At 36.0% G+C, this 26,818-nt stretch overlaps 1 protein-coding gene across 1 annotated transcript in view; it reads right to left on the bottom strand.

Moving 5' to 3' along the window:
- The window catches only part of SPATA17 (spermatogenesis associated 17), a 185,883-nt gene that overhangs the window by 64,300 nt on the left and 94,765 nt on the right, over positions 1–26,818 (bottom strand). The window contains exons 7-8 of the mRNA XM_029229840.1: positions 8,187–8,390; positions 3,503–3,651 (exon numbers count right to left, since the gene is read on the bottom strand). Of these exons, the coding sequence (XP_029085673.1) occupies positions 3,503–3,651; positions 8,187–8,390 (353 nt within the window). The remainder of the gene's footprint in view (positions 1–3,502; positions 3,652–8,186; positions 8,391–26,818) is intronic.

Raw genomic sequence — 26,818 nt, 5'->3', positions numbered from 1 at the left:
GCTCCTCACATAAAGGTTACTGGACAATTATTTACTAACTGCTTATTTAATTTCTTGGCTTCGTAAAGATTGACATGTGAATAATGAAAATAATTTTCTTCAAGGAGGCATGAGAAAATTGAGTTTCTTTAGGAATAAGAACAGTTTTTAAACGATTTCCAAAAAACCCTCCATACTCTATATGTAAAATGTTACTGTCCCACTTCCTATACTTGTTTTAAAGAATATATTAAAGAATGTGACCTTATTTGGAAATACAGTCGTTGTGGGTATTATAAGATGCAGTCATATTGGAGTAGGCTGGGCCCTTAATCTGGTCTGACTGGTGTCCTTATAAAAAGGGGAAATTTGGACAGACACACACATAGGAAGAGTATCTCTGTGAAGATGAAGGCGGAGATAGGGGTGATGCTTCTACAAGCCAAGGACCACCAAAGATTCAGCCATCATCAAAAGCTACGGGAGAGATGGAACAGAAGAAATCACCCCTGCTGAGGCCTTGATCCAGGACTTTAGCCTCCAGAACCATAAGACATTAAATTTCTGTTGTTTAAGCCATCTAGTTTATAGTACTTTGTTATGGCAGCCCTAGCAAACTAACACATTCAGAAAATCTGTCTTTCAGAACCTTAATAAGAAATCTTCTATGAGTGGCCTATGAGAGCTCTGCCTGTGGTCCTCCTTAATTTCTGGTTCCCAGGGCTAGTAGATAAAATACAGCCCATCTGTGGAATCTGTGGTTTCCTACCCACAGTTTGATGTCTTAGATGCAGAATTATTATGCTTGTAGCAGATACTAAACATGATGATAATTATCTTCTATTAAAACTCTGCTATGTTCTTGGTACTTTATACTCATTATCTCATTCAATCCTCATTACAACCTTTAAGATAACATTCCTCTCCCCATTTTACAGACAGGGAAACAGAGGCTCAGGCTGGCTAAGTTACTTACCCAAGATTATACTGCTGTTGTGTAACGCAGTCTAGATTTGAGCTCGCACAGATCTAGTTCCAAAGCCCAACCTTCTACTATTACCACAGTGCAATTTTCATAAAGGTATGGAAACAAAATAGCTAAATGTGTCATATCCTCAGATATAAGGCCACCCTTTGAATCCTTAAGGTTAGAAATAAAAAGCTCTACCTTCCTGGCTTTAGATAGGGGGTTCCCAGTTAAGGCCCTTGGATGGCAAAGGCACTGCCCTCAATTCCTTACAGGTGAAATTGGTAACGTGGCCAAAAACGATCCTTCTCATTACTAAACCATGTATCTCTGTGACAAAAGTAGACTTTTGGCCTAATTTCTATCACAAAATTATTATCTGAAAGATACAAAACCTAAATTTCTAACATTTCTTTTGCCTCACAAATGTATCTTTGTATCACAAGATACATTTATGTTATCCAGTATATGGAAACCAAAATGGATTCAGAAGAAGCTACAAAATAATAGTTTCAGTTCTCTGAAAAAGTGGATTATCCATAGGCTAGCTGTTAAAACCCATTGCTTAGCCTCCTCACTAAAAACATGATAGCTTCAAATCTGTAAGTAATTTCTTTAGCATTCCCAACTTGGTTTGCTCCTGATTGGTTGGTTATCCTAAAAGTGCTTTTCAGTTCAAGGTGAAGGGTCATCAGCAACACTGCAGAGGTTGAAGATATTTACAAGTATTCCACAGAAAGTAAAAGTTGAGCACCTTTCTTTGGGACTAACGTTGATATCTGCTCTTTCCAGGTTTATCAAGGAAAATACTAAGAAAGGATACTTCAGTATCTTTTTTTTTTTTTTGCGGTACGCGGGCCTCTCACTGCTGTGGCCTCTCCCATTGTGGAGCACAGGCTCCGGACGCGCAGGCTCAGCGGCCATGGCTCACGGGCCCAGCCGCCCCGCGGCACGCGGGATCCTCCCGGACCGGGGCACGAACCCGCGTCCCCTGCATCGGCAGGCAGACTCTCAACCACTGCGCCACCAGGGAAGCCCTTCAGTATCTTTTATACACAGTGATTTCTGTAGCAATATCAATGTGGTCAATTATTTGAGAAGTTAATTTTGTTATTTCATAAACCTTGGCATCACTGAAAATAGAAAAATAATTCTGAATAATATAACTCTTTTGATATTCATCACTAAATTGCACATTTTGCTTGACTAAGTCGAGCAGCACTAATCTTCTATAATCTCTTTACTAAAAGAAATCTACCTCCCCAAAATAACTGGAAAAAAATGTTTCTTATTTTCTTATTCATTATGTGTTGGGTAACTCATTCAATTATTGAAAGAATATGCTGAACACTCTATAGCTAATATCTCACTTCAAGTAATTGCTATAAAATGAAAAACTTTATGAAAATTACTTGAGATACTTGCCAATTTTATCTTTCATATGAGTTTGTTCAAAAATTTTTATTTTTCAAGAGTCTCTTCAGAAATGTATGATTAAAATAAAGCATATTATATATCCCTTCTGACTGATAAAACTATCCAAAATCCACCATGCTGGATAAGAGGTAATTCTAGTTTCTTTATATAACAAAACATACTTTGTAATGTATTTTGGAATTATTATTATATAACATATGTAATATGATGATTAGTGCATAGTATATATTATATAAATAAGTAACTGCAGTTTATATGTTGTAGTTGACATATAATTATTTATAATACATAATATATTAAATTATAATAATTTAAATTAGAATAATATAATTGCCTTTTTATTATTTAGTATATATAATAGTAAATAATTATGATATATTACAAAGATAATTACAAGATATCTTATAGAATAATAATAATAATTTTTAAAAGCTTTTCTAGATTTTAAATTGTCTGTTTATAAATTGCATATAACTACTGATGACAAATGCCTGAAGAGAGAGGAAGTGCCTTGGAGAAAGATGGATGAATTGAGACCCAAATCAGTGATGCTAATATAATAATTTAAAATTGCATATGCTCTTAGATTGCCCTTTATCTTTCTCAATCATGTTCCTCAGTGGTGAAGAAACTAAACTCTTTCATTGTACCTGATTTATTAAAACTACAATGCCATATCAATGTATCCAAGTAAAATTTAGTTCACGTTAAGAACAATGTTTTTGTTCTGTTGGATCTTATTATAGAAGCATCAGAAATATGAATACTTTCACTGGATAATTAAGGAAATTATCTTCACAGATGCATGGATGGTGGTCACTTATCCCCATGAAATGCCATTCATTCTTTCCTTTTTCCCTTTGAGTAATATGTATGTATGTGTGTGTGTGTGTGTGTGTGTATAAAATCAATATCATCATCAATATCGACCTTATCTAAAACACTTGCATATTGAAAAATGGTTGCTTCTGAATAGGTCAGGGGTGACCTATTCTCACAAATAAAAGATTCCTTTTCTCACAAATAAAAGATTCTCTACAATACTAGGAAATAGAAAATATTAAAAATACTTCAGGCACCAAACATGGTACAGCTACTTTTTTTAAGCTAAGAACTCACATATTGTCATTCACATTTCGCGTCCATTCCTGTCTCTGGAGCTGTGCTCTGGCCTCATTTAGCCCATCCATCGGTTCAGCCACTCGCAGCGTCGGTTCCAGAGGCTTGTAGCGCTGTTCCCACACTTCAGAGACATCGCGGAAGGGTCCCTGACAAGAAAGGGTGAGGTAGATAGTTTGTGATTTATGACCAAGGCTACTGAATATCTACAAAGAATAACAAGTAGTATTTACTAGGTTATTTTTAAAGAACAACCTATTCTTCTCTGAATTAGAAAACACATGAAGTAAGAGCACCACATCTTCAAGAAACGTTCACACAAGTGCAAGTGATTATACTAAAAATGTTTTAAATTAGGCAGAATTTTCCCCACTTACATCAAAAGAGTTTTCATGCTAGAACTAGTTAACTTGTAGTTATAAGAGTTGCTTTGTTTTCTAATTTTAAAAAGCACGTTTCTTATAATTTAAAAAGAATTCACTCCCATTTTGAGTAAGCAAAAATATTAGAAAAGACCCTGGGCACAGTTTTCAAATAGATAGAAATCAGACGGCAAGTTTTTTTTTCATTAAAATAAAGCTTTTAGGTGAATGCCAAGTCTTACATTTAACTGGTGGCCTCCTCCAAAATATAGAAGGGCCATATTTTAAATTATTTTAAGTGTTTTTATTTAAATTCTAAATTCTATTGCTTAATAACTCTGATACAATAGCGACCATTTAATGACACAAACATATAGCAAAGTTCATAAGTTGCAATGGTGTGAAGGGGTTTACAACATATTCCACCTTTAAATTAGTAGTTACTTATATTAGTTACTAGTACCCACTGGTTATCTAGTTAGTATCGTATGAAACACAATACAAATCGGAGGTGGCTCGAGATTTTGCTGTGCCATCGATTACATTTTGTTTTTGTCACCTTTATTGTGCAGGAGAGAAGTGATATAAAATAGACAAAGATTTCTAATCATATCCCTTGTCCTTAAAGATCTCTTCTTTAAATAGGTTATCACTAACAAGACGCAGCTGGAGTTACTGCAAGCAGTGAGTGAAGACTGGGGGGCTAATAAAAAGAAATGATTCACGCCTCATTTATGTTCACTTATGTTTTACGTTAATAGAAACCAATAATAGGAACCAGTTACCATAAAAGTCATGGACCGTAAATAACACAAATGGCAAATAAGTATCATCTAGTACTTTTCACAGCTGGATAGGAGGATTGCTATATTTGAAAGTAGTTAATGGATTTTTATTGGAACTTTACTTTTTAAAGATACAGTAACATGATTCCAAGTTCAGGATTAAGAAATCAAAAGAGGATATTTTCTATAGATTTTTAATCTTTCACTTTGACAAATTCTGTGGTTTGAAAAATAATATTTGGTCATGTTATTAGGGGCAAATTACTTCTCTAGACCTCTTCTCCTCGTATGTAAGATGGAAGAATAACTATCTCACAAAATTGCCCTTAAGATACATAAGACAATATAAGTAACACTCTTAGCATTGTACTTAGAACCTAGTAAATATGCAAAAATTGTACTCCTAGCTTTATTATTATCTTACTACTCTTACTTTTAGTTTCTAGAGGAGTTTGAAAAAGATTTTGAACAACAGTAGCATCAAGTATATAAACAAAAGACTAAGGCTATGACTTTGAAGGGGCCTGCATTCACAAGGAATAAAGTCTTCTTGGTGGCCAATCTCTGCCGTCTGACCTTTGTTGATGTATCAATATAACACGCACCCATTTGAGGCTTACTCCACTACTTGTTCTGGAACTTGCTATTTCCAACAAGATTAGGAAATGAAAGAGGAAGCCCTACTTAAGCAGCAAAATTTAGAATAAAATAGACCCACTCTTCTTTTTTCATTAACTATAATCTTCATGACCACAATCCTCCTTAAGAATGTCCATTTTTCTATGTGTTTCAGTACCTGATCCATACATTTATATCTTAGACAATTAATGTCTTGCCTTTGAGCTTAATAGATCACCTTCCTAGTCAGCAAACTTGGCCTCTACTGTCAAGGTTCTCTTATGCCAAAGCTTCTGTTGACTTCTATTTCTATGGACAGACTCTTAGATCTCAAGTGATCACTTATACCAATCATACCTGGAATGAGGTAGCATCCCAAATTTCACTCTGCTCATTGTACTCATTTCCAAATACTAATTCCTAGAATGTGTAGACCATTCAGGATTCAACCTGAACCTATGAGACTTCGTAGGCTCTTAGCTACAGTTCTCCAATATTTGACTTTCTTTGCCTTCAATCAAGTCCAATTATGAGTCAAATATACTTATATTCTTCTATATTTTTAATAACCCACATTAGAGTCATCTTGTATTTATAAACTTTTCTCAAAGCTTAAATAATAGTGAAAAAACTTTTAAACTTGCTATTATTGTCTCACACATTTAAGAAATTCACCTCACAAGTGCAGACAGACTGTTAGAGTATAAATAGTATCATTTGGACTGTAGTATATATAATCTCAAATGTCCCCAGTGATGTGGGTACCTTTTTATTATAGATAAGTACAGGAAATGGGGTTCAGTCAAAGAAAACCACATTAAGAATCCCATTCTGTGAAAACAGGAAAGGAAAGAAAAAAAAAAAAAAGCAGGGAAGGAAGGGAGAAAGGAAGAAGTCAAAGATGATAAGAGAGAAGGTGGGAAGAGAAGATGGGAAAGAAGGAAAAATAAGAGAAAGAAGGAAAAGAAGGATGAGAGGATATAATGGGGGTGGGGGAGGACGACCAGGGGTAAGGAGGAAGGAGATGGGGAAAGAAGGAAAGGGAAAGGAAACAATTAGCAGGGATAATTGTTTTGTGGTATGTTAGATAAATGTACCTTATGAGTATGCATGTAGGTATGTGTACCTGTATATGTATATGTGTATGTATATACACACATATAAAATCTTCCATACAGATGTGTATTCCCCATACATATGAATGTATACCTTTATATAAATGTATATGTATTTTCCATGTGTCTTTATATTTACACCATTGTGGGTATAATAAGAAATATAGGGCTTCCCTGGTGGCACAGTGGTTGAGAGTCTGCCTGCCGATGCAGGGGACAAGGGTTTGCGCCCCGGTCCGGGAAGAGCCCACATGCCACGGAGCGGCTGGGCCCGTGAGCCATGGCCGCTGGGCCTGTGCATCCGGAGCCTGTGCTCCGCAAGGGGAGAGGCCACAACAGTGAGAAGCCCGCGTACCAAAAAATATATATATATATTTGGTCTTTGTCCCTGGTTCCTGGCACAGAGCTCCTAAAACCTTTGCAATTTCCCAATGCTAGGAGTATCTTTTGTTACTCATAACAAGAATACACCTGAGTTTAAGCTAATAAGGTGACTTAGGCTGGAGTCCCTAGATAGCCTCTGGGTGAGACTGGTCACCAGAAAGACCAAGTGATTAGAAGCTTGGCACTTCTCTCCTCCAGGGAGGGGAGCGCTATAGAGACTGAGGGAGGAGAGACAGAGACAGGGAAACAACCAACCATGTGAGTGACCCTACTAGAGGATCTCCCTACCCTCCTCTCCTTCCTCCACAGCTGAGCATTTATATGAAATCACGGTCCCGGCTGACACCTTGACAGCAACTTCATGAGAGATCTTGAGTCAGAGGCACTCACCTAAGCTGTACCCACAACGCTGACCCATGGAAACTGTGAGAAAAGAAACGTGTGTTGGTTTAAGCCATCAGGCTTTATACATAATATAATTTATTATACAGCAGTAGATACACAGAGGCAAGCCTGTGTAAGAAGCTAAGAGGCAGCAGTCCTGGGGGTGACAGAACTGCTCTCTGGGGGTGACAGAAGTGTTGCTCTCTGGAACTTTTAGGACAGTTACAATCATCACAACCCATCCCACTCCACCCTTTAGCCCTAGGAAGTCATTTGCCAATCATGCTATATTCTAATCCATAGTGAAGATTTTGTCTTTGCTTGAGTTTTGCATTGTTTTGGGCCCTCTTTAATTCTCCAGCTTATACTTTTTAAATGACTCCCAGGCAAATTATGTTTACAAATGTATAGAATCATATGAACCATCAGATGAGAGGCTAAATTAAATAAATTTGATAATACATAGGATTTTTCTAGCAACAACAGGTTATAACAAGTACAGTTATTACAGTATTGTTACATAAAAAGGCTACATCCTAGCCAAAAATCCTACATGTTAATTTCACACCCAGAACAATAAAATTCAATGCCAAGGAAATATTTATTTCTTTGATATATATTTTAAATATACTTCATTTTTATTATTTAAAATTAGATTCTTGGGAATTCCCTGGCAGTCCAGTGGTTAGGACTTGGCGCTGTCACTGCCATGGACCAGATTCAATCCCTGGTCAGGGAACTAAGATCCCACAAGCTGCACAGCACAGCCAAAAAAAAAAAAAAAATTAGATTCTGTAAAAAATTAATTTTCTTTTCATTCCACAAAGACAAAACAATAACTTTTTTAAAAAAACAGAATACGATCACTGACACAATTCTTATGTATGTATACATATAGCTGATTCACTTCATTGTACAGCAGAAGCTATCACTACGTTGTAAAGCAACTATACTCCAATAAAAAAGAAAAAAGTGAATAATAAAAGTACGAAGACAGAAAAGTTAAACTGAAAAAAAAAAAAAGACTAATGAGTACCTGACATCGTTTCCTATCAATGGGTGGCAGAATTCCGGACCGAGGAAAGGACCGGGCACTTGTGCAAGCCAGCCAGCTGCTAAGGCTGACGGAGTGCTTCGGCTTCACTTTAGGTCTTCGGTGTGTTAAAGGCTTTGCCTGCTGTAACCGCAACTCCCATGGATCAGGATCTTTTCTGAAAGGTGAGTTGTATATACCTGGAATCTAAAGAAGAACAACATCATTTTGATTTTTTTTTTTTTTTTTTTGCGGTACGCGGGCCTGGGCCTCTCACTGTCGTGGCCTCTCCCGTTGCGGAGCACAGGCTCCGGATGCGCAGGCTCAGTGGCCATGGCTCACGGGCCCAGCCGCTCCGCGGCATGTGGGATCTTCCCGGACCGGGGCACGAACCCGTGTCCCCTGCATCGTTAGGCGGACTCAACCACTGCGCCACCAGGGAAGCCCATCATTTTGATTTTTATCCTTCATTTTCACATAGAATAAAGGGAAGATAAAGTTGTACCAAACAAATTTTCATATGTTTATGGACTATGTTAAACTACAACTCTAGTTCTTAATTAGAGGAGGACTTTAGTCTAAGGATATTACAAAATACACTTTGTCCCCAGACCAACAATTTCAGAATGATTCATGGTTGAAGACTAAACATGTTAAAAACAACTAATAGAAACTATAGTTTCTATCTGCTACACATGGCATATTTGATATAATTGTATTTGAGAAAAAAAATAACAGGACCTTAAGGCATTCATTTTGTATTCTAACCATTAACTATGTATAGGTATACTTAACCAGCTCTGTAAGTCATACGTTCACTCACACAAACTCAAATATATAATGCTTGAACCAGTTTCAGGTACAAAGTATGAACTTAATAAATATTTGATTATTTGAAAGATTATTCATTATACAGCCTAATTAATGGCCACCATTTTAAGTTCTTTAAAATAATAAACTGGTATATGTATATATATATTATATACAAACATACGTGTGTATATATATGTATGTGTATACATATGTATACAATCATTCAAAATAACACCCGTATTTAATGAGTTGCATTCACATGGTTAGGAGCATTATTTCTATATCATCACATTACCCTTGCTGTCTATCACTGACCTTGTCACACACGGCATCAAAATAGTCCAGACTTATTTAACACAGTGACTGCTATGCAATGGAGGTTCAATAGATGTATGCAGGTTAAATGTTAAATTCAGGTTTAGCACATTCCACTCTCTGAAAATTCAATGATCTTTGAATATACAAACTGCTTAGAACTATATTTTATTCCTTTCCTATATACAAATGCATATTCATAAAGAAAAGCTATATTTTAAACGATAGGATGACTTGTTTAGTTGCTCTGTAGACATTCTAGACTAATGTAAAGAATGTATCCATTAAACCTCTCTGGTTTTTCCTAAAAATGTGCTTTTCTCTTATGCCACCATCATATCCATAAATATTTCTGGTTGTTATATTTACCTCTTGGAATAAGCAAGTCCAAAGTATTATGACTATCTACGGTAGTTGTCTTTGAAAAACTATGCTAGGAAATTTTATATTTCTAGCCTAACTCCTCAGTAAGTATAAACCACTAACTAATACCAACTCAGGCTAGATTCCATGTCCTATCCCCAATGCTTCCTTAATAGCCTGGGGACAACTCTATCACACTACTTATTACATTGTTTCAAAATTATCTTTGTGTGTGTCCATCTTCCCTAAGCAAGCTGCTGGAGCACAGGGACTCTATTTTAGGTATTTTTGCATCTCCAGGGCCTAGCAAAGTGCTTAACACATAGCAGACACTCAAAAAATGAATGCTAAATGCTTATGTAGAAAAACAATGCACTGTTCAGAAGGGCCCATAAAGTCTCTATTTTACTCTTACTTTCTTGAGCTGATAAATATTTTAGTAAAATGTTTGAGTTTATTTCAAAATCTGATTGACTTCCTTCAAAGTTATAGATTAAATCCTTTTCATCTTTCTTAACACTTCAGGTTTAATTTGCTTTTGAATACATTGTGATCTAGAACTAAATTATCACAGACCCACTGAGTCATCTTCAATTCAAATTTTTCCTATGCTAAGGAAAAAGTTAATGTAAATATATTTACCTATTTAAATTTTTTCTTGAATTGGCTCTTCTTTGAGACTTTTTTCCCTATACAATTTACATAAGATAAAAGTATTGGAAACATTATAGGCATTGTATACACCATTTTTAATGTCATGTTAACATTCTCTTACTATAATACTAAATACAGAACAAGGTGGACACGTAAACAGATATTTTTAATGATGTTAATGTAAGAAAATTAATACACATATGTATTCAAAATAGCTTTTGGTGAACAGTAATTTTTAAGTGGATGGTAATTTTTAAGATGATTTTTAGGGTGATTTTCTAATATGAGACTATATCAATTGTAATGAGAAAAACAATAAATTTTATACTAAAAAGACTATTCTAACATAAAATAGAACTAAATCTACATAGTCTATGAAAGAGATATAAGAGAATACCATTCTGTTTAGTGATGACCTAATTAACTGAAGTCTGTTAGTTTATCATTACCATAATCTTACAGATTAAAATGGTAAAATGCATACAATATAACTAGATTATAATTTACCATTTTAAAATATCTATCTACCTGAATAACTGCTACCAGCTATTAACTTTACCCCCATTAGAAATCTTCCTTGATCTCCTTCACATTTGCATGCACATGTATACATAGGCTAGATGGGAAATGCAAATAGATCAGTAGACATGATAGCTTTCTTAAATTATATTTTGCAACCTATATGGAGATCTCCTCATGTGTATTCTCTTTGCAATTTAAATCATATATAGATAGAAAATATATTTTAATTGAATGGAAAATGTATCATTTAAAATCTTCAAGGTGTCAGTATTTTAGAAATTAATTTAATACATTTGGCTAACTTTTGTCAATGAAAACGGTCCAGCCCCCCTCAATCCCTACAGCAAGCAGAGACCCTATCTACTTACATTAATATAGTATCCATTTAATTATTATTTCTTTAAGTTAACAAAACAACCCGAACTATTGTCTCAATTGCTATATTTCATTAATTTGTAAGCCACTTTGTGAATAATGGTTTGCTATGGATTTTTTAAAAAGTATTACTATGAGTCACAGAAGACAAAGTTAATCCTCGGGGACTATGACATATTTTTCCGTTTTCACATTTTTCACAACTCAGAAGGGCTAATGCCAAGCTAGCTTTGGGGACTTCATTTTCAGCAATAATTTTCTAGAGTGACCAACACTATGGGGAAATCTGTGCTAACTGTTAAAAAAAAAAAAAAAAAAAGAAGAAGCCTACAACTGAGTTATTTGCAGTACTGTCATGCTAACATTCAACTCAATAAGACCCAAGAAATCTCAGGAGAGGACTCTGCTAATAGCTTCTTACTGACCTCCCTGTATCAGGCCCGGCTGCTGACTGGTGGCCCAGTGGTGAATACAGCAAATGAGGTGTGAAAGCACTGATTTTTTTTAAAGGCTATGATTCTGACTCGTCAAAATGAAAGGAAAAAAAAAGGCAATGAGTTATATAATAGATATATATTTTTCTTGAATTTCCCCCCTTCAGACCTTCCATCATGGGAACTTAAGCATGACCTAGAATATTAATTATGCCAGGTTGAACAGCGAGCAAATGTACCATTTGTTACCCGGTCACCCTTAGCATTACATTAATATTTTGAACCATTCCATATTTCTAACAATCTATCATATCAGTTGGCTCTTTTCTTCTCAGTTTTTATTCTTCTACTGAAGAATTCTAAGGGAAAGTACTTTAAAAAATACAGTTGACTTGAAAACAAATGGATATACTTGTTATATTTGGAGCATCTACTGCTGTATTTCATGAAGAATGTTTTTATGGTCATTTTCCACTCATACACTGACCTTTATTTTGTAATTGCCTGCGGGAAGCCAAAGTCTAATTTTTTCTCTTCTCTTTGTTATTGAGGTTTACTTTTAAAACGAGTTTCTGTAAAATAAAAAGAATTTGAAACAGGACCGGGTACGCCTATAATTCCCATAGCACGATTACTAGTGCTTCAATTTCAGCTTTTATCAGATTAGAAACAGTAATTTCTCATGATTTCAAAGTAACTGCTTATTCTAGGAATGAAGAACTCTACAGGATACGTGGGAGAATTCAAGTTTTACTTTTGCAAATTACACAGCAAAAAGTATTTTCTTCAAATACACATTACTATATATTAAATAGGTGAACAACGAGGAACTACTGTATAGCACAGGGAACTATACTCAATTTTTAAAAAAATTTTTTTATTGAAGTATAGGTGATTTACAATGTTGTGTTAGTTTCAGGTGTACAGCAAAGTGATTCAGTTATATATATATTCTTTTTCAGATTATTTTCCCTTATAAGTTATTATAAAATAATGAGTATCTTTCCCTTCAATATCTTATAATAAACTATAATGGAAAATAATATGTATAACTGAATCACTTTGTTGTACACTTGAAACTAACACAACATTGTAAATTTTACTATACTTCAATTAAAAAAAAGATTTTAAAAAAGTATTTTCTTGCCCCATGAACCATGGGGGGCTGTCTAAAATATGTTTGAGTTCTAAGTTTTAGTAAAAAATGCTTTTAAAATATAAGACACTAGGCAAGCACAGAAGAGTAGTAAAGGCCTCTAATAACTAGAAAAGTGGAAGTGGGCCAGGGAACTGCGAATGAAATATTTGCCGGGGTGGGGACTGCCCTGGCGTTAGGAGACAGAGTGTTAACACACTGTCACAGGCCAGCGTTTAGTAAGATAGTCTACGTTCAATTACTCTTGCTGAGAACTAAAAGGAAACATGGTCATTTCTCAGATACAGACAACAGTCATGTTAACCCTCAGATACAACATCCCAGAAGGAATAATAATTTCATGGAAATATTAGGGATTCACAAAGGATATATTTGGTATGGTTCTTATCTATCTAAGGCAAGAGTGTTTTTTTTTTTTTAAACTACAAATGCTTTTTCTCGTCTTTCACTCCATTAAGAAATAATATGTTTAAATGTCTTCAAATTACAGAGGGAGTACGTTAAATGCAGAGCCCCCAGATATAGCCAGCTTTATTAGGTTAACAAATGATTTTTATAAATCATTCGGATATCCTAATCATTATTATATGTTAAAATATTCTCATGAAATGTTGATTAAAATGAAGAAATTTAAATAAGATACCATTCTCCATATACTAATTTAATTCAATAAATATTGAGCATCTTCTAACTTTGAAACACTTTGCTGGATCTAAGGTGGGTACAGAGATAAATAAAAAGTGATCACTCCCATCAAGCTGTTCTCGGAGGGGGCATGGGGAGAATGATTTTATGACTGACAATAACACAAACAGCCTGTAGTAAGTGTCCTCTAATAACTGTTTAAAAGAAGTATACACCAAAAGTTATGGTAAAGGTATATACCCTTTAGAAAACCGTGTGGAAAAAGTATTTGAATTTGTTCTAAAGATGGGTAGAGTTTTGGCAATAATTATCTTGCTCCAGACGCGCAGGCTCAGCGGCCGTGGTTCACAGGACCAGCTGCTCCGCGGCATGTGGGATCCTCCCGGACCAGGGCACGAACCCGTGTCCCCTGCGTCGGCAGGTGGTCTCTCAACCACTGCGCCACCAGGGGAGCCCACATTTTGGCAATAATAAAAGGAAGAAAGGTAGTCCAGGCTAAGGGAAGGGTAAAATCAAAGACATATTTGTGGGAAAACATAGGCCACTGTTCAGTGAACATCACTTTGGCCAGTTTAAGCATGAAGCTATAGTCATAAATGAGCTTGTGAAGATAAATTGAGGCCAAATTCTAGAAGGTTGCAAGATTGCACTTAATTCTACATATGATGTGGATCTGTTGATTTTCACATTCTCCTTTAGAAGGTAAAAGTCTGAAGCAGGCCCTACTAGTGCACAAAGCGTATAGAAACAGACCCAGTGGAAACCTAGGCAAAAAACACAGTTGAAAGAGACAGAGCAAGCATCAGAACTAGATTCTGATATGGCAGGGGTATTGGAATTATCAGACCAGGAATTCAAAATAACAATGATTAATAAGATAAGGCATCTAACAGATAAAGTAGACAGCATGCAAGAATGGATGGGCAATGGCAGAGACATGGAAATTCTAAGTAGAAATCAAAAAGAAATGTCAGAGATCAAAAACATTGTAACAGAAATGAAGAATGTCTTTGATGGATTTATTTGGAGACCAGACATGGCTGAGGAAAGGATGTATCAACAGAAATGTCCAAAATGGAAAAGCAAAGCAAAGCAAAAGAAGTCTGACAAAAATGTAACAGAATGTCCTAGAATGGTGGGACAACAACAGAAGGTCTGCCATACACATAATGGGAAAACCAGAAGAGGAAGCAAGAAAGAAAGGAATAGGAGAATTATTTGAAGTAACAATGACTGAGGATTCCCCCCAAATTAATGTCAGGCACCAAATCACAGACGCAAGAAGCTCAGAGAACACCAAGCAGGATAAATGCCAAAAAACAAAACAAAGCAAAACAAAACTAAAAAAACCCCTACACCTAGGCATATCATATTCAAACTTCAAGAAATCAAAGATAAAAAATCTTGTAAGAAGCAGAGGGGATAAACACCTCACTTATAAAGAAGGAAAGATAAGAATTACATCCAACTTTTCCTCAGAAACCATACAAGCAAGATGAGAGTAGGGTGTAATATTTCACCCAGAGTGAACCCTCATATAAACTATGGACTTTGGGTGGTAATGATGTGGGAAGGGTGTAGACAGTACAGTTGTCCCTTGGCATCCTCAGGGGATTGGTTCCAAGATCCCCCCCCACCAAACCCGCAGATACCAGCATCCGAGGATGCTCAAATCCTTTATAGAAAATGGCGTAGTATTTGCATATAATCTTCACACACACCCCAATACTTTAAATCATCTCTAGGTTACCTATAATACCTAACGCAATGTAAATGCTGTGTAAACAGTTGCCTAGGCACAGCAAATTCAAGTTTTGCTTTTTCGAACTTTCTGGGGTTTTTTTTCTTTGAATATTTGAATCCATGGTTGGTTGAATCCATGGATGCAGAATCTGCGGATATGCAGGACTGACTTTATATGGCAACTTCCCGCTCAAGTTTGCTGTGAACCTAACATTACTCAGAAAACAGCCTATCTTAAAAAAAGTTAAACACATGTTTAACATATAACACAACAATCCCATTCCTGGGAATTGATACAAGAGAGATGAAAATATATGTCCACACAAAGACTTGCATGCAAATGTTTATAGTGGCATTATTCACAGATGCCAAAAATTCGATGTAATCCAAATGTTTATCAACAGGTTAATAAATTAACAGAATGCAGTTACCCATGGAGTGGAACACTATTCAACAATAAAAAGAAATGAAATACTTATATATACTATAACATGGAAGAATCTCAAAAACATTATGCTAAATAAGTTAGATGCAATACCACATATTGCATAATTCCATTTATGTAAACTGTCCAGAAGAGGCAAATCTAGATAAAGAAATGTACAGAGGCATGAGGTACATGGAAATCTCTAGACCTTCCACTCCATTTTGCTGCAAACCTAAAATTACCCTAAAACAAGCTTCAAACTTATATTTAGTCCCCCTCCATCTGCTCTGCTTTGAACCCCTCTTACCCTCTACAGGGAAGCCAGAGTAATAACTACAAATTAAAAAATGGTTTTGGTCCCTAAAAGACTATAAATGGGGACTTCCCTGGCCGTCCGGTGGTTAAGACTTCGCCTTCCAATGCAGGGGGTGTGGGTTCGATCCCTGGTCCGGGGAGATGAGATCCCACATGCCTCACGGCCAAACAACCAAAACATAAAATAGAAGCAGCATTGTAATAAATTCAATAAACACTTTAAAATTGGTCCACATCAAAAAACATCTTAAAAAGAAAAAGACTTTAATCGCTTTTCAATGTACCTAAGAAAACCTAACAAGTTCTTAACAAGGTCCTTTGTTCTGTTCCAATCTCATTTAAGCCACTCTAACCATCCGTCACTACACACCATCCACATTGGCTTTCTTTCATTTCCTCAAAACATGCCAGGCTCTTCCATGACTCAAATTCATCAAAAATGTTTTTTCCATCTGCTTACTTGCCTGGCCAAATTATACGCATCCTTAAAACTTCGCATTAAATATCACTCCTTTAGAAAGACCTTTTGAGACCCCATACACATTGTCCTACTATATTATTTCCCCCAAAGTTCCCTGTTCATTTTCTTCATGGCACTTATCACTTTAAGTTATTCACATATATGACTATTTGTCCTTTAATGTCTACCTCCCCAACTAGAATTTAAGCTCCATCAGGGTAAGAATAACACCCATTTTCCTGACGTTTATATACTTAAGTTTGTAGTTCTCAACTCTGTTTACACAGTAAGTTCATTTGGGCAACTTGAAAACTACTATGTCCAAGCTCCACCCTAGATCAACTCAGGTGGAATCTTTGAAGCACGTGTCTAGGCATTAGCTTAGTTTTGTTTTTAAAGAACAGCTGAGAACCCTGACTTATTACCCACCTCAATACCTGGCTCAGAGTAGACAATCAATCCATGTTTATCTGAATAAGTGATATAAGACCAGAAGGCTGTAAAAGGAAGCAAAGCCTGTTTATTCAGAAGTAAGAAGAAAGACCAGTGGAAATAGAAGAATGACATGGAAAGGGAGTATGTTATAGAAACAGAATCAAAAGACATGGATAATAGGTTAATCAAGATATAAGGTACACTACCAGATGTAAAATAGATCGCTAGTGGGAAGCAGCCGCATAGCACAGGGAGATCAGCTTGGTGCTTTGTGACCACCTAGAGGGATGGGACAGGGAGGGTGGGAGGGAGACGCAAGAGGGAGGAGATATGGGGATACATGTATATGTGTAGCTGATTCACTTTGTTATAAAGCAGAAACTAACACACCATTGTAAAGCAATTATACTCCAATAAAGATGTTTAAAAAAAAGAAGAAGACGAATATAAGGGAGTGTGGAGTTACAGAAAATCTTGCCTTTAGAACCCCAGCAAGAGTTCACAAGAAGAGCAGTTATGTGGGAATGTTCATCTCTGTTTGGGGGATGTTAGGACTGAGCTTCCCACAAAGCATTCAGGTTGAAAGGTCCAGTGTGGCGTTGTCGGAGCAGTCTGGAACTTAGGAAAGAGGTCATAGCTAGCAACCGGAGCGTTTTCTGAATAAAAATGGCTGAAGGTGTGAAAATGGATGGAGTCAATGAAGGGGAGACTAGAGACTGAGGGAGTTTTTTCTAAGAAGTCTTAGGGATGTGTATATAGGAAGTAAGTGGGAGAAGGGAAGCTCACGAAGTGAAGGTCAATGGAAAGAGCGAACAGCGGGGTGGGGGTGGGGGCAGGACATCAGGGAGAAGGTGGTTTCATGGAGGAGGTCACCGGGGTCAGATGTCAGGGAGGGTGGAACAGCATAAGGACAGACACTGTACACCTGGAATGGTAATTAGAGGGTGACAGGTGACCTCTGCAGAAGGAGATTCTGTTCTTGTGGCAGAAATCATGTTGTAATCCATTGAATGTGGGGAAGAAAAAAGAAGTGGAGGCTGGTTTGAGGCTTCCAAAATATAGCAGTATCATGATGACTCAAAAAATCTTGGGACTGAAAGAATATTTTGTTGTTTTTCCCCAGTCAGGATTTCCCTTTAACCATATTGCATTTTGAAAGAATTTCTGAGAAAGATTTTATGTAAAAGATTTTCTGGGAAATCTTCCCCATTAAACAATTCCTTTCTCTCTTTATCTGTAAATGTCAGGTCAGTCTTTTACTGATCCCTGCAAGAACTGGATGCAAGTGGCTTGTTTTCCCACTTACGTAATTTCTCTAGACCTTCTCCTTTCCCCAACCTGCAGTAAACCCCATCTACCCACCACCAGTGTGGCTTCCTTTACCTTCTCTTTTGTCTGCTACCTTAGCAGTCTCTCCAGCTTTGGCTTTGCTTTCTGTCTTTCCATTTGAGTCACAGCCTTTATAAATAATTATAAAATACTGAAATTAGTGTTGACATGGAGAGATAGCCATCCTGGGAGTAGAGCATTCTGTGGGCATAAGATGTCTGGTGTTTGAGCCGGATCATGAAAGAGGAGAAGGGATTTGTTTGGTGTGTAAAGTGAGGAAAGACATTCCCAGAAAACAAGACGATGTACAAAGGAACAGAAACTTAAATAACTTTGATATTTAAAAAAACTATATATGCACTCATATGATAGAGTAAACAAGATACACAAGGATTATTGAAGAAAAGTGAGAAGAAATGACCAAAGAGTGGGAGGAAAAGCTGACTATAGTGTCACTAAGGCCAAAGAAGGTTACAAGATCACTGGTGCGCTGAGCAGTGTGCAAACCTCCGAGAGGTCCCATGAATTTATAATTCGGAGATTCCTGGGTGACCCGATCAAGAGTTATTCTCAGTAGAGGAGGGGAAGTGGAAACTCCATTCACAGTGATCTGAAAACTCCCTATTGTGATTCCTCTGATATACAATTTCCATACATTCGGAACCGGCTTATCATACACACAAAGGAAGCCTGCATCCCCTAAGGAAAATAGAAGAAACATAGTGAAGGATGTTTTTATGACCACCATCCCCCTAGAAACCTTCCATTATACACCTTTTTTCTACTCCGTCTGGAAACCTAGTATTTTCCCTTGCTTGGTTCTTCTACAGATGATGTGATATGAAAATGATTCTATAGTTTGGGTTTAAAAGATGACTTCCAAGACAATTAGCTGCTAAGAGAAAAATACTTGGCATTATAGAAACAGGCAAGTAAATGAAAATTTTCTTTTGTTAAAGAAAAGGTACCAGTGGCATGGAGCATTTGTCACGCTTTATTCCCAGTGTTCTATGGGGCTCTGCAAAAAACTGCTATCCCACGAGTCTTTGAAGAGGGATTTTTTTAAGCAAACAAGAGAAAGTCATTTTAAATTGTATCGAAGTATAGGACTGACTGCCTCGTGGGCATGGAATGCTATGTTGCCTTAATCTGGTTGGCTACAGTCTTGTGTCCATATCTTAAAGACCACCGCATTTTCAGATCACTGTGCTCTCGCGTAGTTTTGTTCTGAAGACCTGTGGCTTCTCGTATGGAAACTATTAATTAGTACCTATTAGGTACAGATTATACCTGCCACTTTGTGACAACTGAACTGGGTGATTAGGATTTTTTTTACTTTTCTGTATGTTATCTCCAATAAAAATTTTATTATAACTTTTTTAGGTTATCTTTTTTGCTTTCCTATTTTGCTCTGGTCTCCTCGATGGTAGGGAGCCTGGAAAATCCCATCCAATACGCTTTACAACCCTACTATCTTTTATTACTACTTAAACTGTAAGCCCCTCCAGTGGTAACATAATTTGGCCACAAAATAATTAGCAGAAAAGTAATTTTTTCAAAAGAAGTTGGCCAATTAATATTTTGATGAAAAAAACTGATCTGGTCTAAAACGAATAATAGTCTCTAGTCTCTACTTTTATGGGTGTATTACTGGGTTGTTTTACAACTTTGTATGTGATTTTTTTTTCAAGATTTGAGGAAATAGTACTGCCCTTGTACTTTTTAATCCATAATTCACTTCCAGTCTATAATATCACTGTGCTAACTGAAATTAAAACATAAGCACAGCAACTTAAATTTCCCCATAATAGAAGATAGCTGGATCAAGCAACTATTTGTCTGTTTGTTTTTTGGTCAAACTGATTATGCCCAAATAAATCTTTGCTAAATTAATCACAGCTCTCCTTTACATTTTCTGGTATACTCATCCTCAAAACCCTGTTACTTTTCCCAACACTCCTGATCCCCTTGCCTATAATTCTTTCTGCCTTGCCCTGTGGATCCCGTCTCCGGTCTATGCTAACCCACTTCCCTATGCCCTCAAGCTTTTCAATAAATACATTCTCTACCTTTTTTTATTACAATTGAAGCTGCCTTCTCCTCGAGAGCACCACTTCCTTTGTTGCCTTACTGAGCAAAACATTTCAGTATTACCCTGTATCACAGTGACCAGGGAGAGATTTGCATCATCTCATTTCTCCAATGTCACTTTCAAACCACTGTCAAATCTACCTTCTTGCGGTCCGAATATCTCTTTTTTCTCCCTCCTTATGTCCCAGACTTGCTGGTCATTCTCCCCATATTCATGATAGCCTTTGGCACCGTGGTTCAGGCTTTCCTTCGACTATGTGCTCTGGCATAATTTTAGGTGATTTCATATACAGATGGGCAACCATTCCAATAGTTTATCTTCACAGTTCTTTGACTCCTTCACCTTCACTGACCTTCACCCTTACACAGTGTTAGCCACACCCTACAAAAACCCATCATCCAGACCTGCTCTGTGTTAATAATTCAGTAAGCTTAGACACCAATATCTCACCCTCTTAACTTTCTCGTCTACTAGTTCTCACATTCTTATTTTTACTGACCATAAGATTGATCCCCTAAAGATCTCAAGTCCAGGGATCCCACAAGTTTTTCCTAATCTATCGTCTCCTTTTTGCCCTCACTTTTTCTCCTACTAATATGAGTCACATGGTTGATTATTTTAATGACTCAAGTCCCTAACATCCACCATCCTGTCATATCTACATGTCCATGCCCCAAACCAGAATCCATTCAACTGCACAATATAACTTAGTGGTTAATTAGTTAAATCTGAATTCCCAACTCTACCTCTTATTTCCTCTGTGATCTTAGCCTATATTACTTAACCTCACAGCAACATGGGTATGTCCTCTGAAATAACAGAACTATCTCATCAGGTCATGTATAAGTTTAAACACATGAATACAGCTAAAGCACTTTGAACAGTGCCTAATACAAAGAAAGCACTCAATAAATGCTATTTTTTTTAAAAGAGGTAGTATCATGCACTCATTGTGACTATGAGTTCTGGTCTAGACCATCACATACTAACACTGACCTTGGGTCCTTACTGAATCTCTTTGTGCAGCATCAATGAATTGGGGATAATTGTCTGCCTTATAGGGTGGTATATGAGAATGAAGAGAGGTAATTCATGTAAGGGAATCAGAAGAACACTTGGCTCACAGTAAGCCTCCAATGAATGTTAGCTCTTGTTACCATTATTCTGCATGCTTACAAGCTCAGGCTACTGCTAACTGCTGGAATAAATCATATAAACCAGGCGGGCTGGAGATACTACATATTTGTGGACTTCAAATCTACCTAGTCCCTCCGAGCCCCTAAACAGCCCTCTGCCTATGCTTCTTCTCAGGTTTATTTTAGAAGATCAATCAGGACACTGAAGTCCTCAAACAGTAATTACTTCAACTTCCAACCATTGCTATACAAGTATCCATATACAATCCTACACTTGTTTTATTCCTTCCTGACTTATGAGGCAAAATTCTCCTTCTGTCTCTTTCAGCCTACACCTTTATGTTCATCATCACATCCTCTCCCACCTTTTCCAGGTCCACGCTTATTTAGTTATTTCATCTCTCGCGTCTTTTCAAGCTTTCTGCTGCAAGTCGCTCTTCTGTGAACAGGTACAAGTTTCTACTCTTATGAAAACCTTCCTCTAACCCTGCTTCCTCATCAAGCCTATAAATCTAATCTGTGGGAGTACATATTTCCTATTCCTCATGTTTCCATTGCCTCTCTTTGCCCTTCACAAGGAGTGAGCTCTCAGTCTGGCACATCAGGAAAGGAGCTGGTCCAGCCTAGTTTAGCCCCTTCCTCCCATTTCTTGAAAGTCAGCCTGTCTATGGGAAAGCACATATCCTTTACTTCCACTTGCTTTAAGATTCACAAGGATGGACTCTGTTTTCCTGCTTTGCTTATGACGGGGAAGAAGATTTAATTATAAAATTAAGTAGAAGCAAGTTTATTATTGCTTCAGATGCAAACTTCCAATACAGCTCTCATTGCTAATAAAACTAATACTGTTGATCTCCATCTATCTTTCTCTCAACTTGTTCTGAACTCGGGCAGGGAGAAGTGGGTTTAGGTATTGGGCCCTTTATCACCTCTCCCTTCCCAACCAAGTTTCTGCCCTGACTATTCCGTAGCGGTGCTTTGGCAAACATCGTGCCTCACTTTTGCCATTAACTATATTGACATCTCAGATAGTGCTGAACATACCAATAGATAAAGCTTCCGTCTTATCATCTGGGACATAACAAGCCCACTTCTTTCATTGACATGAGCATTCATTAATTGAAAGAAACATTACTAGTTAGATCAAGAGTGAGATGTCAAAGACATTTGTGTTCTTATAGCTATCTCTTGATCTCAAATAATATGATCACAAAACAATGTGTTAACTCCGTGTTGAACAGGATTCTGTTGTTTCAAAATTTCAGCTGATGCCTCACAGGTGAAAATACTTAATAGATGACAAGTACCCAGCCTGACTCCTCTCTTTTCCTAACAAGGCAAACACATTGCCTAAAAGCTGCCCAGAAGTGCCCATGAAGGCTTGCTTGCCTTCCTGTGAGAGGGTCTTGCATTTTAGACTTATGCCTTCTACCTCCTGATGTCTAAAGGAACTGATGAGCTAATTCACACAGGGATTAAAGGTTAATGATGCTGAATATGTTGTCTACTAGATACCTTCAAATAAACAGAGCTTTAAAGATATGATTTCAGCCATCATCCAGGAAAATATTCTTGAGATAGGACCTTTCTCAGGCCCCTTCGAACCATACCATAAAGAGAAAGCATGGTTTCGAAGACAGCCAGATCTGAGTTTGAATTTCAGCTCCACCCTATCTACCTGTATAACCTGGTTTGATTTGGGACATAAGGAGCCTTTAAAATTGTTAGCTTCCCCTATGCCTTTTCATTGTATATAAGATTTTTCCTTTTAAAAACAACATCAAATATATTTTAGCAATATAAAGATCAGTTACTAAAAATTATTATATCTTTAAAAATTTTTTTAATAGTTTTTTTTAATGCAAAGAACTAGTGAATAATTGAGATTGGAATAAAAGCTTCCTTTCTTATTTTGAATCTAAAATTACTACAAATCAGAATTAGGACGTGTGTATATACCATTCATTTATTAGTCAATTGATATTACTTATGAGCCTACTTTGGTATTAGGGATATTAAAACGACATGATTGCTTTCTTTTATGAATTCACCTACATTAGGCTGAAGTAGATGTAACCATAATACCAATGGTAAATGTTATATTAAAACACAGAGGGAGAAAAAAAGGAACAACTCTGCCTTGGAAGGTCAGGGAAAGCTCAACAATAATTTTCACATTCTGATAATAGTTGACAGAGAAGTTGATTTCGGTATGGCTACATAATTAAGAATACAGGTAAGATAAATTGAATCATTTTAATGGTGTGAGTTCAAGAGTAACACAGATGATCATAAGTTAACTTATGTACATAAATATAAATAATTAATAGGAGTACAACAAAATTATATTATCCTAATGATTAGTTTATTTCAATGAGATATTAGAACTGAAATTATATGCATATGTATATATACATGGTTTAATTTAAAAGTAAATGGAAAATAAAGCCAAATAAATTTAAGAAAAAAAAATTGAAATTCAACTCATTAAGGAGACTAACAAACTAAGCATCTTGAAAACATAATTTTTCTCTAAACTAAGGAATATTATATCCTTTTGGTGAATCTTTCCTTTCAGTACAATGATAGCTGTTAAGACATGCAGCTTATTTATTTTAGGTCCAAGAGATATTCACAGATTAAGATTTAAACATAAATTCTTTCCCTTTCCTCTCTTCTCCGCACCTTCCTTCCATTTTCTCATCCTTTATTTTATTGTCTGTTGTGATACTGTGCGGATAACATAAGTCAGTTTTGACTGAAATACTTCCAACTGTCAAAAGATACAGTAGATAGAAATGGCAATTGACAAGACTATTAGTTACACAGAAAACTTGCCACTTCATACTAAACTACTTAAAATCATGCTTGTCACACCAAAAGGAAACTAATTTTACATATATTTTAAAATTAACAATTGTAATTCCTGTTTGGTTGTTTCTTTTGTGCCTATAATAAATACATAAAATATTGAGGAAAATTTCTATGTCGTTTAAAATATTTATCTAATTTATATTGCATAAAATCTTAAGGTCATAGATGATTTCTTGTGTTGGGACTATACCTTAAATTAAACTCAAAAGTTAGGAGATACTCATGCTCTTAATAGTGGTCTTAATGACCAAATCAGCTACATTAGACAATGATTCAGTATCTTAACCACTGACTTAGTTAAAAGTTCATTTTAAGGAAACATTTGAAAGTATAATTGTTCTCCCTATGTCCCTAGCTTTAATACTAATTGTGTTTGATTATAGGATGCAAGGGTTGGGAAAAGAGGTATAGAGGAAGATTAAAGGAGAAAAGAGAAGGGAAGAAAGGAGATGAATTATACCAAAGCCTGAGATTTTAAAATTTGGCCACCAGTTACTCAGTTGAAAGATTTCTGAAGTTTTCCAATCCAGAAGAGTGAATTAAATATCAAGGATATAGAGAGAGCAGGGCTTATCTATATAAAGTTATTCTTCTCAACTCACAGAAGAGCTAGGTTGAACCATGAGCTGACAAACTCCACCTCTTCATTGGGCATCAGTTATAATAGCATCTAACTTAGAATTGGTCTCAATCTAAAGTATTTCTGAAATGTCCTGAAAATAGAAAAGCAATCATAATAATAGGAATAAATCTTTAAATCTACAAAATATTACAGACCCAATTATTTCATCAGATCTAGTTAGAGCAATGGTATAACTTCCTTGTATTTCTAGGCTTTGGATTTCATTATATTATTAATAAAATTATTGATATCAAAAGGAACCCCTCAAAACTCTGTCTTCTTTAATCAATGAAGAAATTGATAGGATTGATTGCAATTAACTTACCAGCAACATTAACGTATACAAAACCAATAGAAATAAGTATGTAGTAGTTAGCTGTTAATTATTTTTTGTGTAAAATGTTTATATACAATGCAATTTAAAATATTTAAATGGAGGAACATTTTACATTGAGGTAGGAAATGGGAACTACTTTTGTTATACATTTTATTCTAATTCTTTTCTGACTTGAGTTTTTTCTATTAAAACTGAATTGAATACCATTTTTAAGTAAAAAAACATATATATGTCTATGTTGTATATATAGTTATCTATAATATATATCTATATATGCATATAAAATTACTGGAAGAACATATACCAAATTTTTAACAGTGGTTATCTTTTGGATGGTCCAATATGAACAAATATTTTCTTCTGTGTTTATCTCTGTATTACCAGTTTTTGGTACTAAATACATTTTATGTTTGTAATTAGAGAATAGTCCCAATAAATATTACTTAAATGTTATTTTTAAAAAACTGTATTGGAAATTTTACACAAGGCTGCATTTGTGTGTTTATATACATACATATACATATAAACACACACATGTACATATGTGTAGGTATATACAGGTTATTTTTTAATACCTAATGAGAACAAACTCTACTCCATATCCTAATACATTAAAAACTTACCCAGTCTACTGTATGGAAGTAAAGACCCTGAGTTTATAAAATAAACTGTAAAAGAAATAAGAGAGAGAGAACTAAAGAAAACCAAGTGCTTCAATTTTAAAGATAGGACTAAAATAGTAAGGTTTATTTAAATGTCTGAATGCTGGATTTGGTATCTGATAAGCCGACGATTATTTAGAGCACATTAAAATAAAAGTCAAAACTTATCTGAGCAAATTTAACCAGAGCAGCAGGGTTTGCACATAGTACAAAAATGTAGTCCAAGAGGGAAGAGATATGGGAACATATGTATATGTATAACTGATTCACTTTGTTATAAAGCAGAAACTAACACACGATTGTAAAGCAATTATACTCCAATAAAGATGTAAATTAAAAAAATGTAGTCCAATCAGAGGTGAAATAACAGTGAAATTGATGAACTGTAACCTTTGGGCCCCTCATTTTGGTAGGCCCTTTCCAAGACACAGAGAGGGACCCTGGCAATGTGCTCACGTGGTTATGTCTTTTTTGTAAAATTTGCAAAAGTAAGATATCACTTAATTCCACTGTTTCTCTATACTCTGCCTTATCCTCTCTCATACCTGGGTTGGGTGGTATGAGAGTGGCTGTGGACATGTTGCAGATCAAGACAGGAAGAAGCAGAGGCACCTATATATTTAATTTTAGTTGGATATATTTATGTATAGATTTATGTATACATTTATGGATTTTTTCTGGTACTTCCAAGTATACTTAAAATTTGTTAGCAAACTTCCAGGAATATTCCTGCACCCACTGTGCAGACTCACCATGAGTTACAAATAAAGGTGCAGATCTAGAGCCTGCATTGCAATACAAACATCCTAAGGGGTGTGGCTCTGGAAGTATGTGGGTAGTGGAAAAGAAACAGAGTTTGAGAGAGGGTGCAAACTGCCAGAATCTGGACTATGGAAAATCATTCCAAACTTCACACGTGTAAATTA

The sequence above is a fragment of the Monodon monoceros genome, unplaced genomic scaffold (genome assembly GCF_005190385.1).
Source record: "Monodon monoceros isolate NGI ecotype Baffin Bay Population unplaced genomic scaffold, NGI_Narwhal_1 Super_Scaffold_18, whole genome shotgun sequence".
NCBI lineage: Eukaryota > Metazoa > Chordata > Mammalia > Artiodactyla > Monodontidae > Monodon > Monodon monoceros.
The sequence above is the reverse complement of the archived record's forward strand: the minus strand, read 5'-3'. Positions and strand labels throughout refer to the sequence as shown.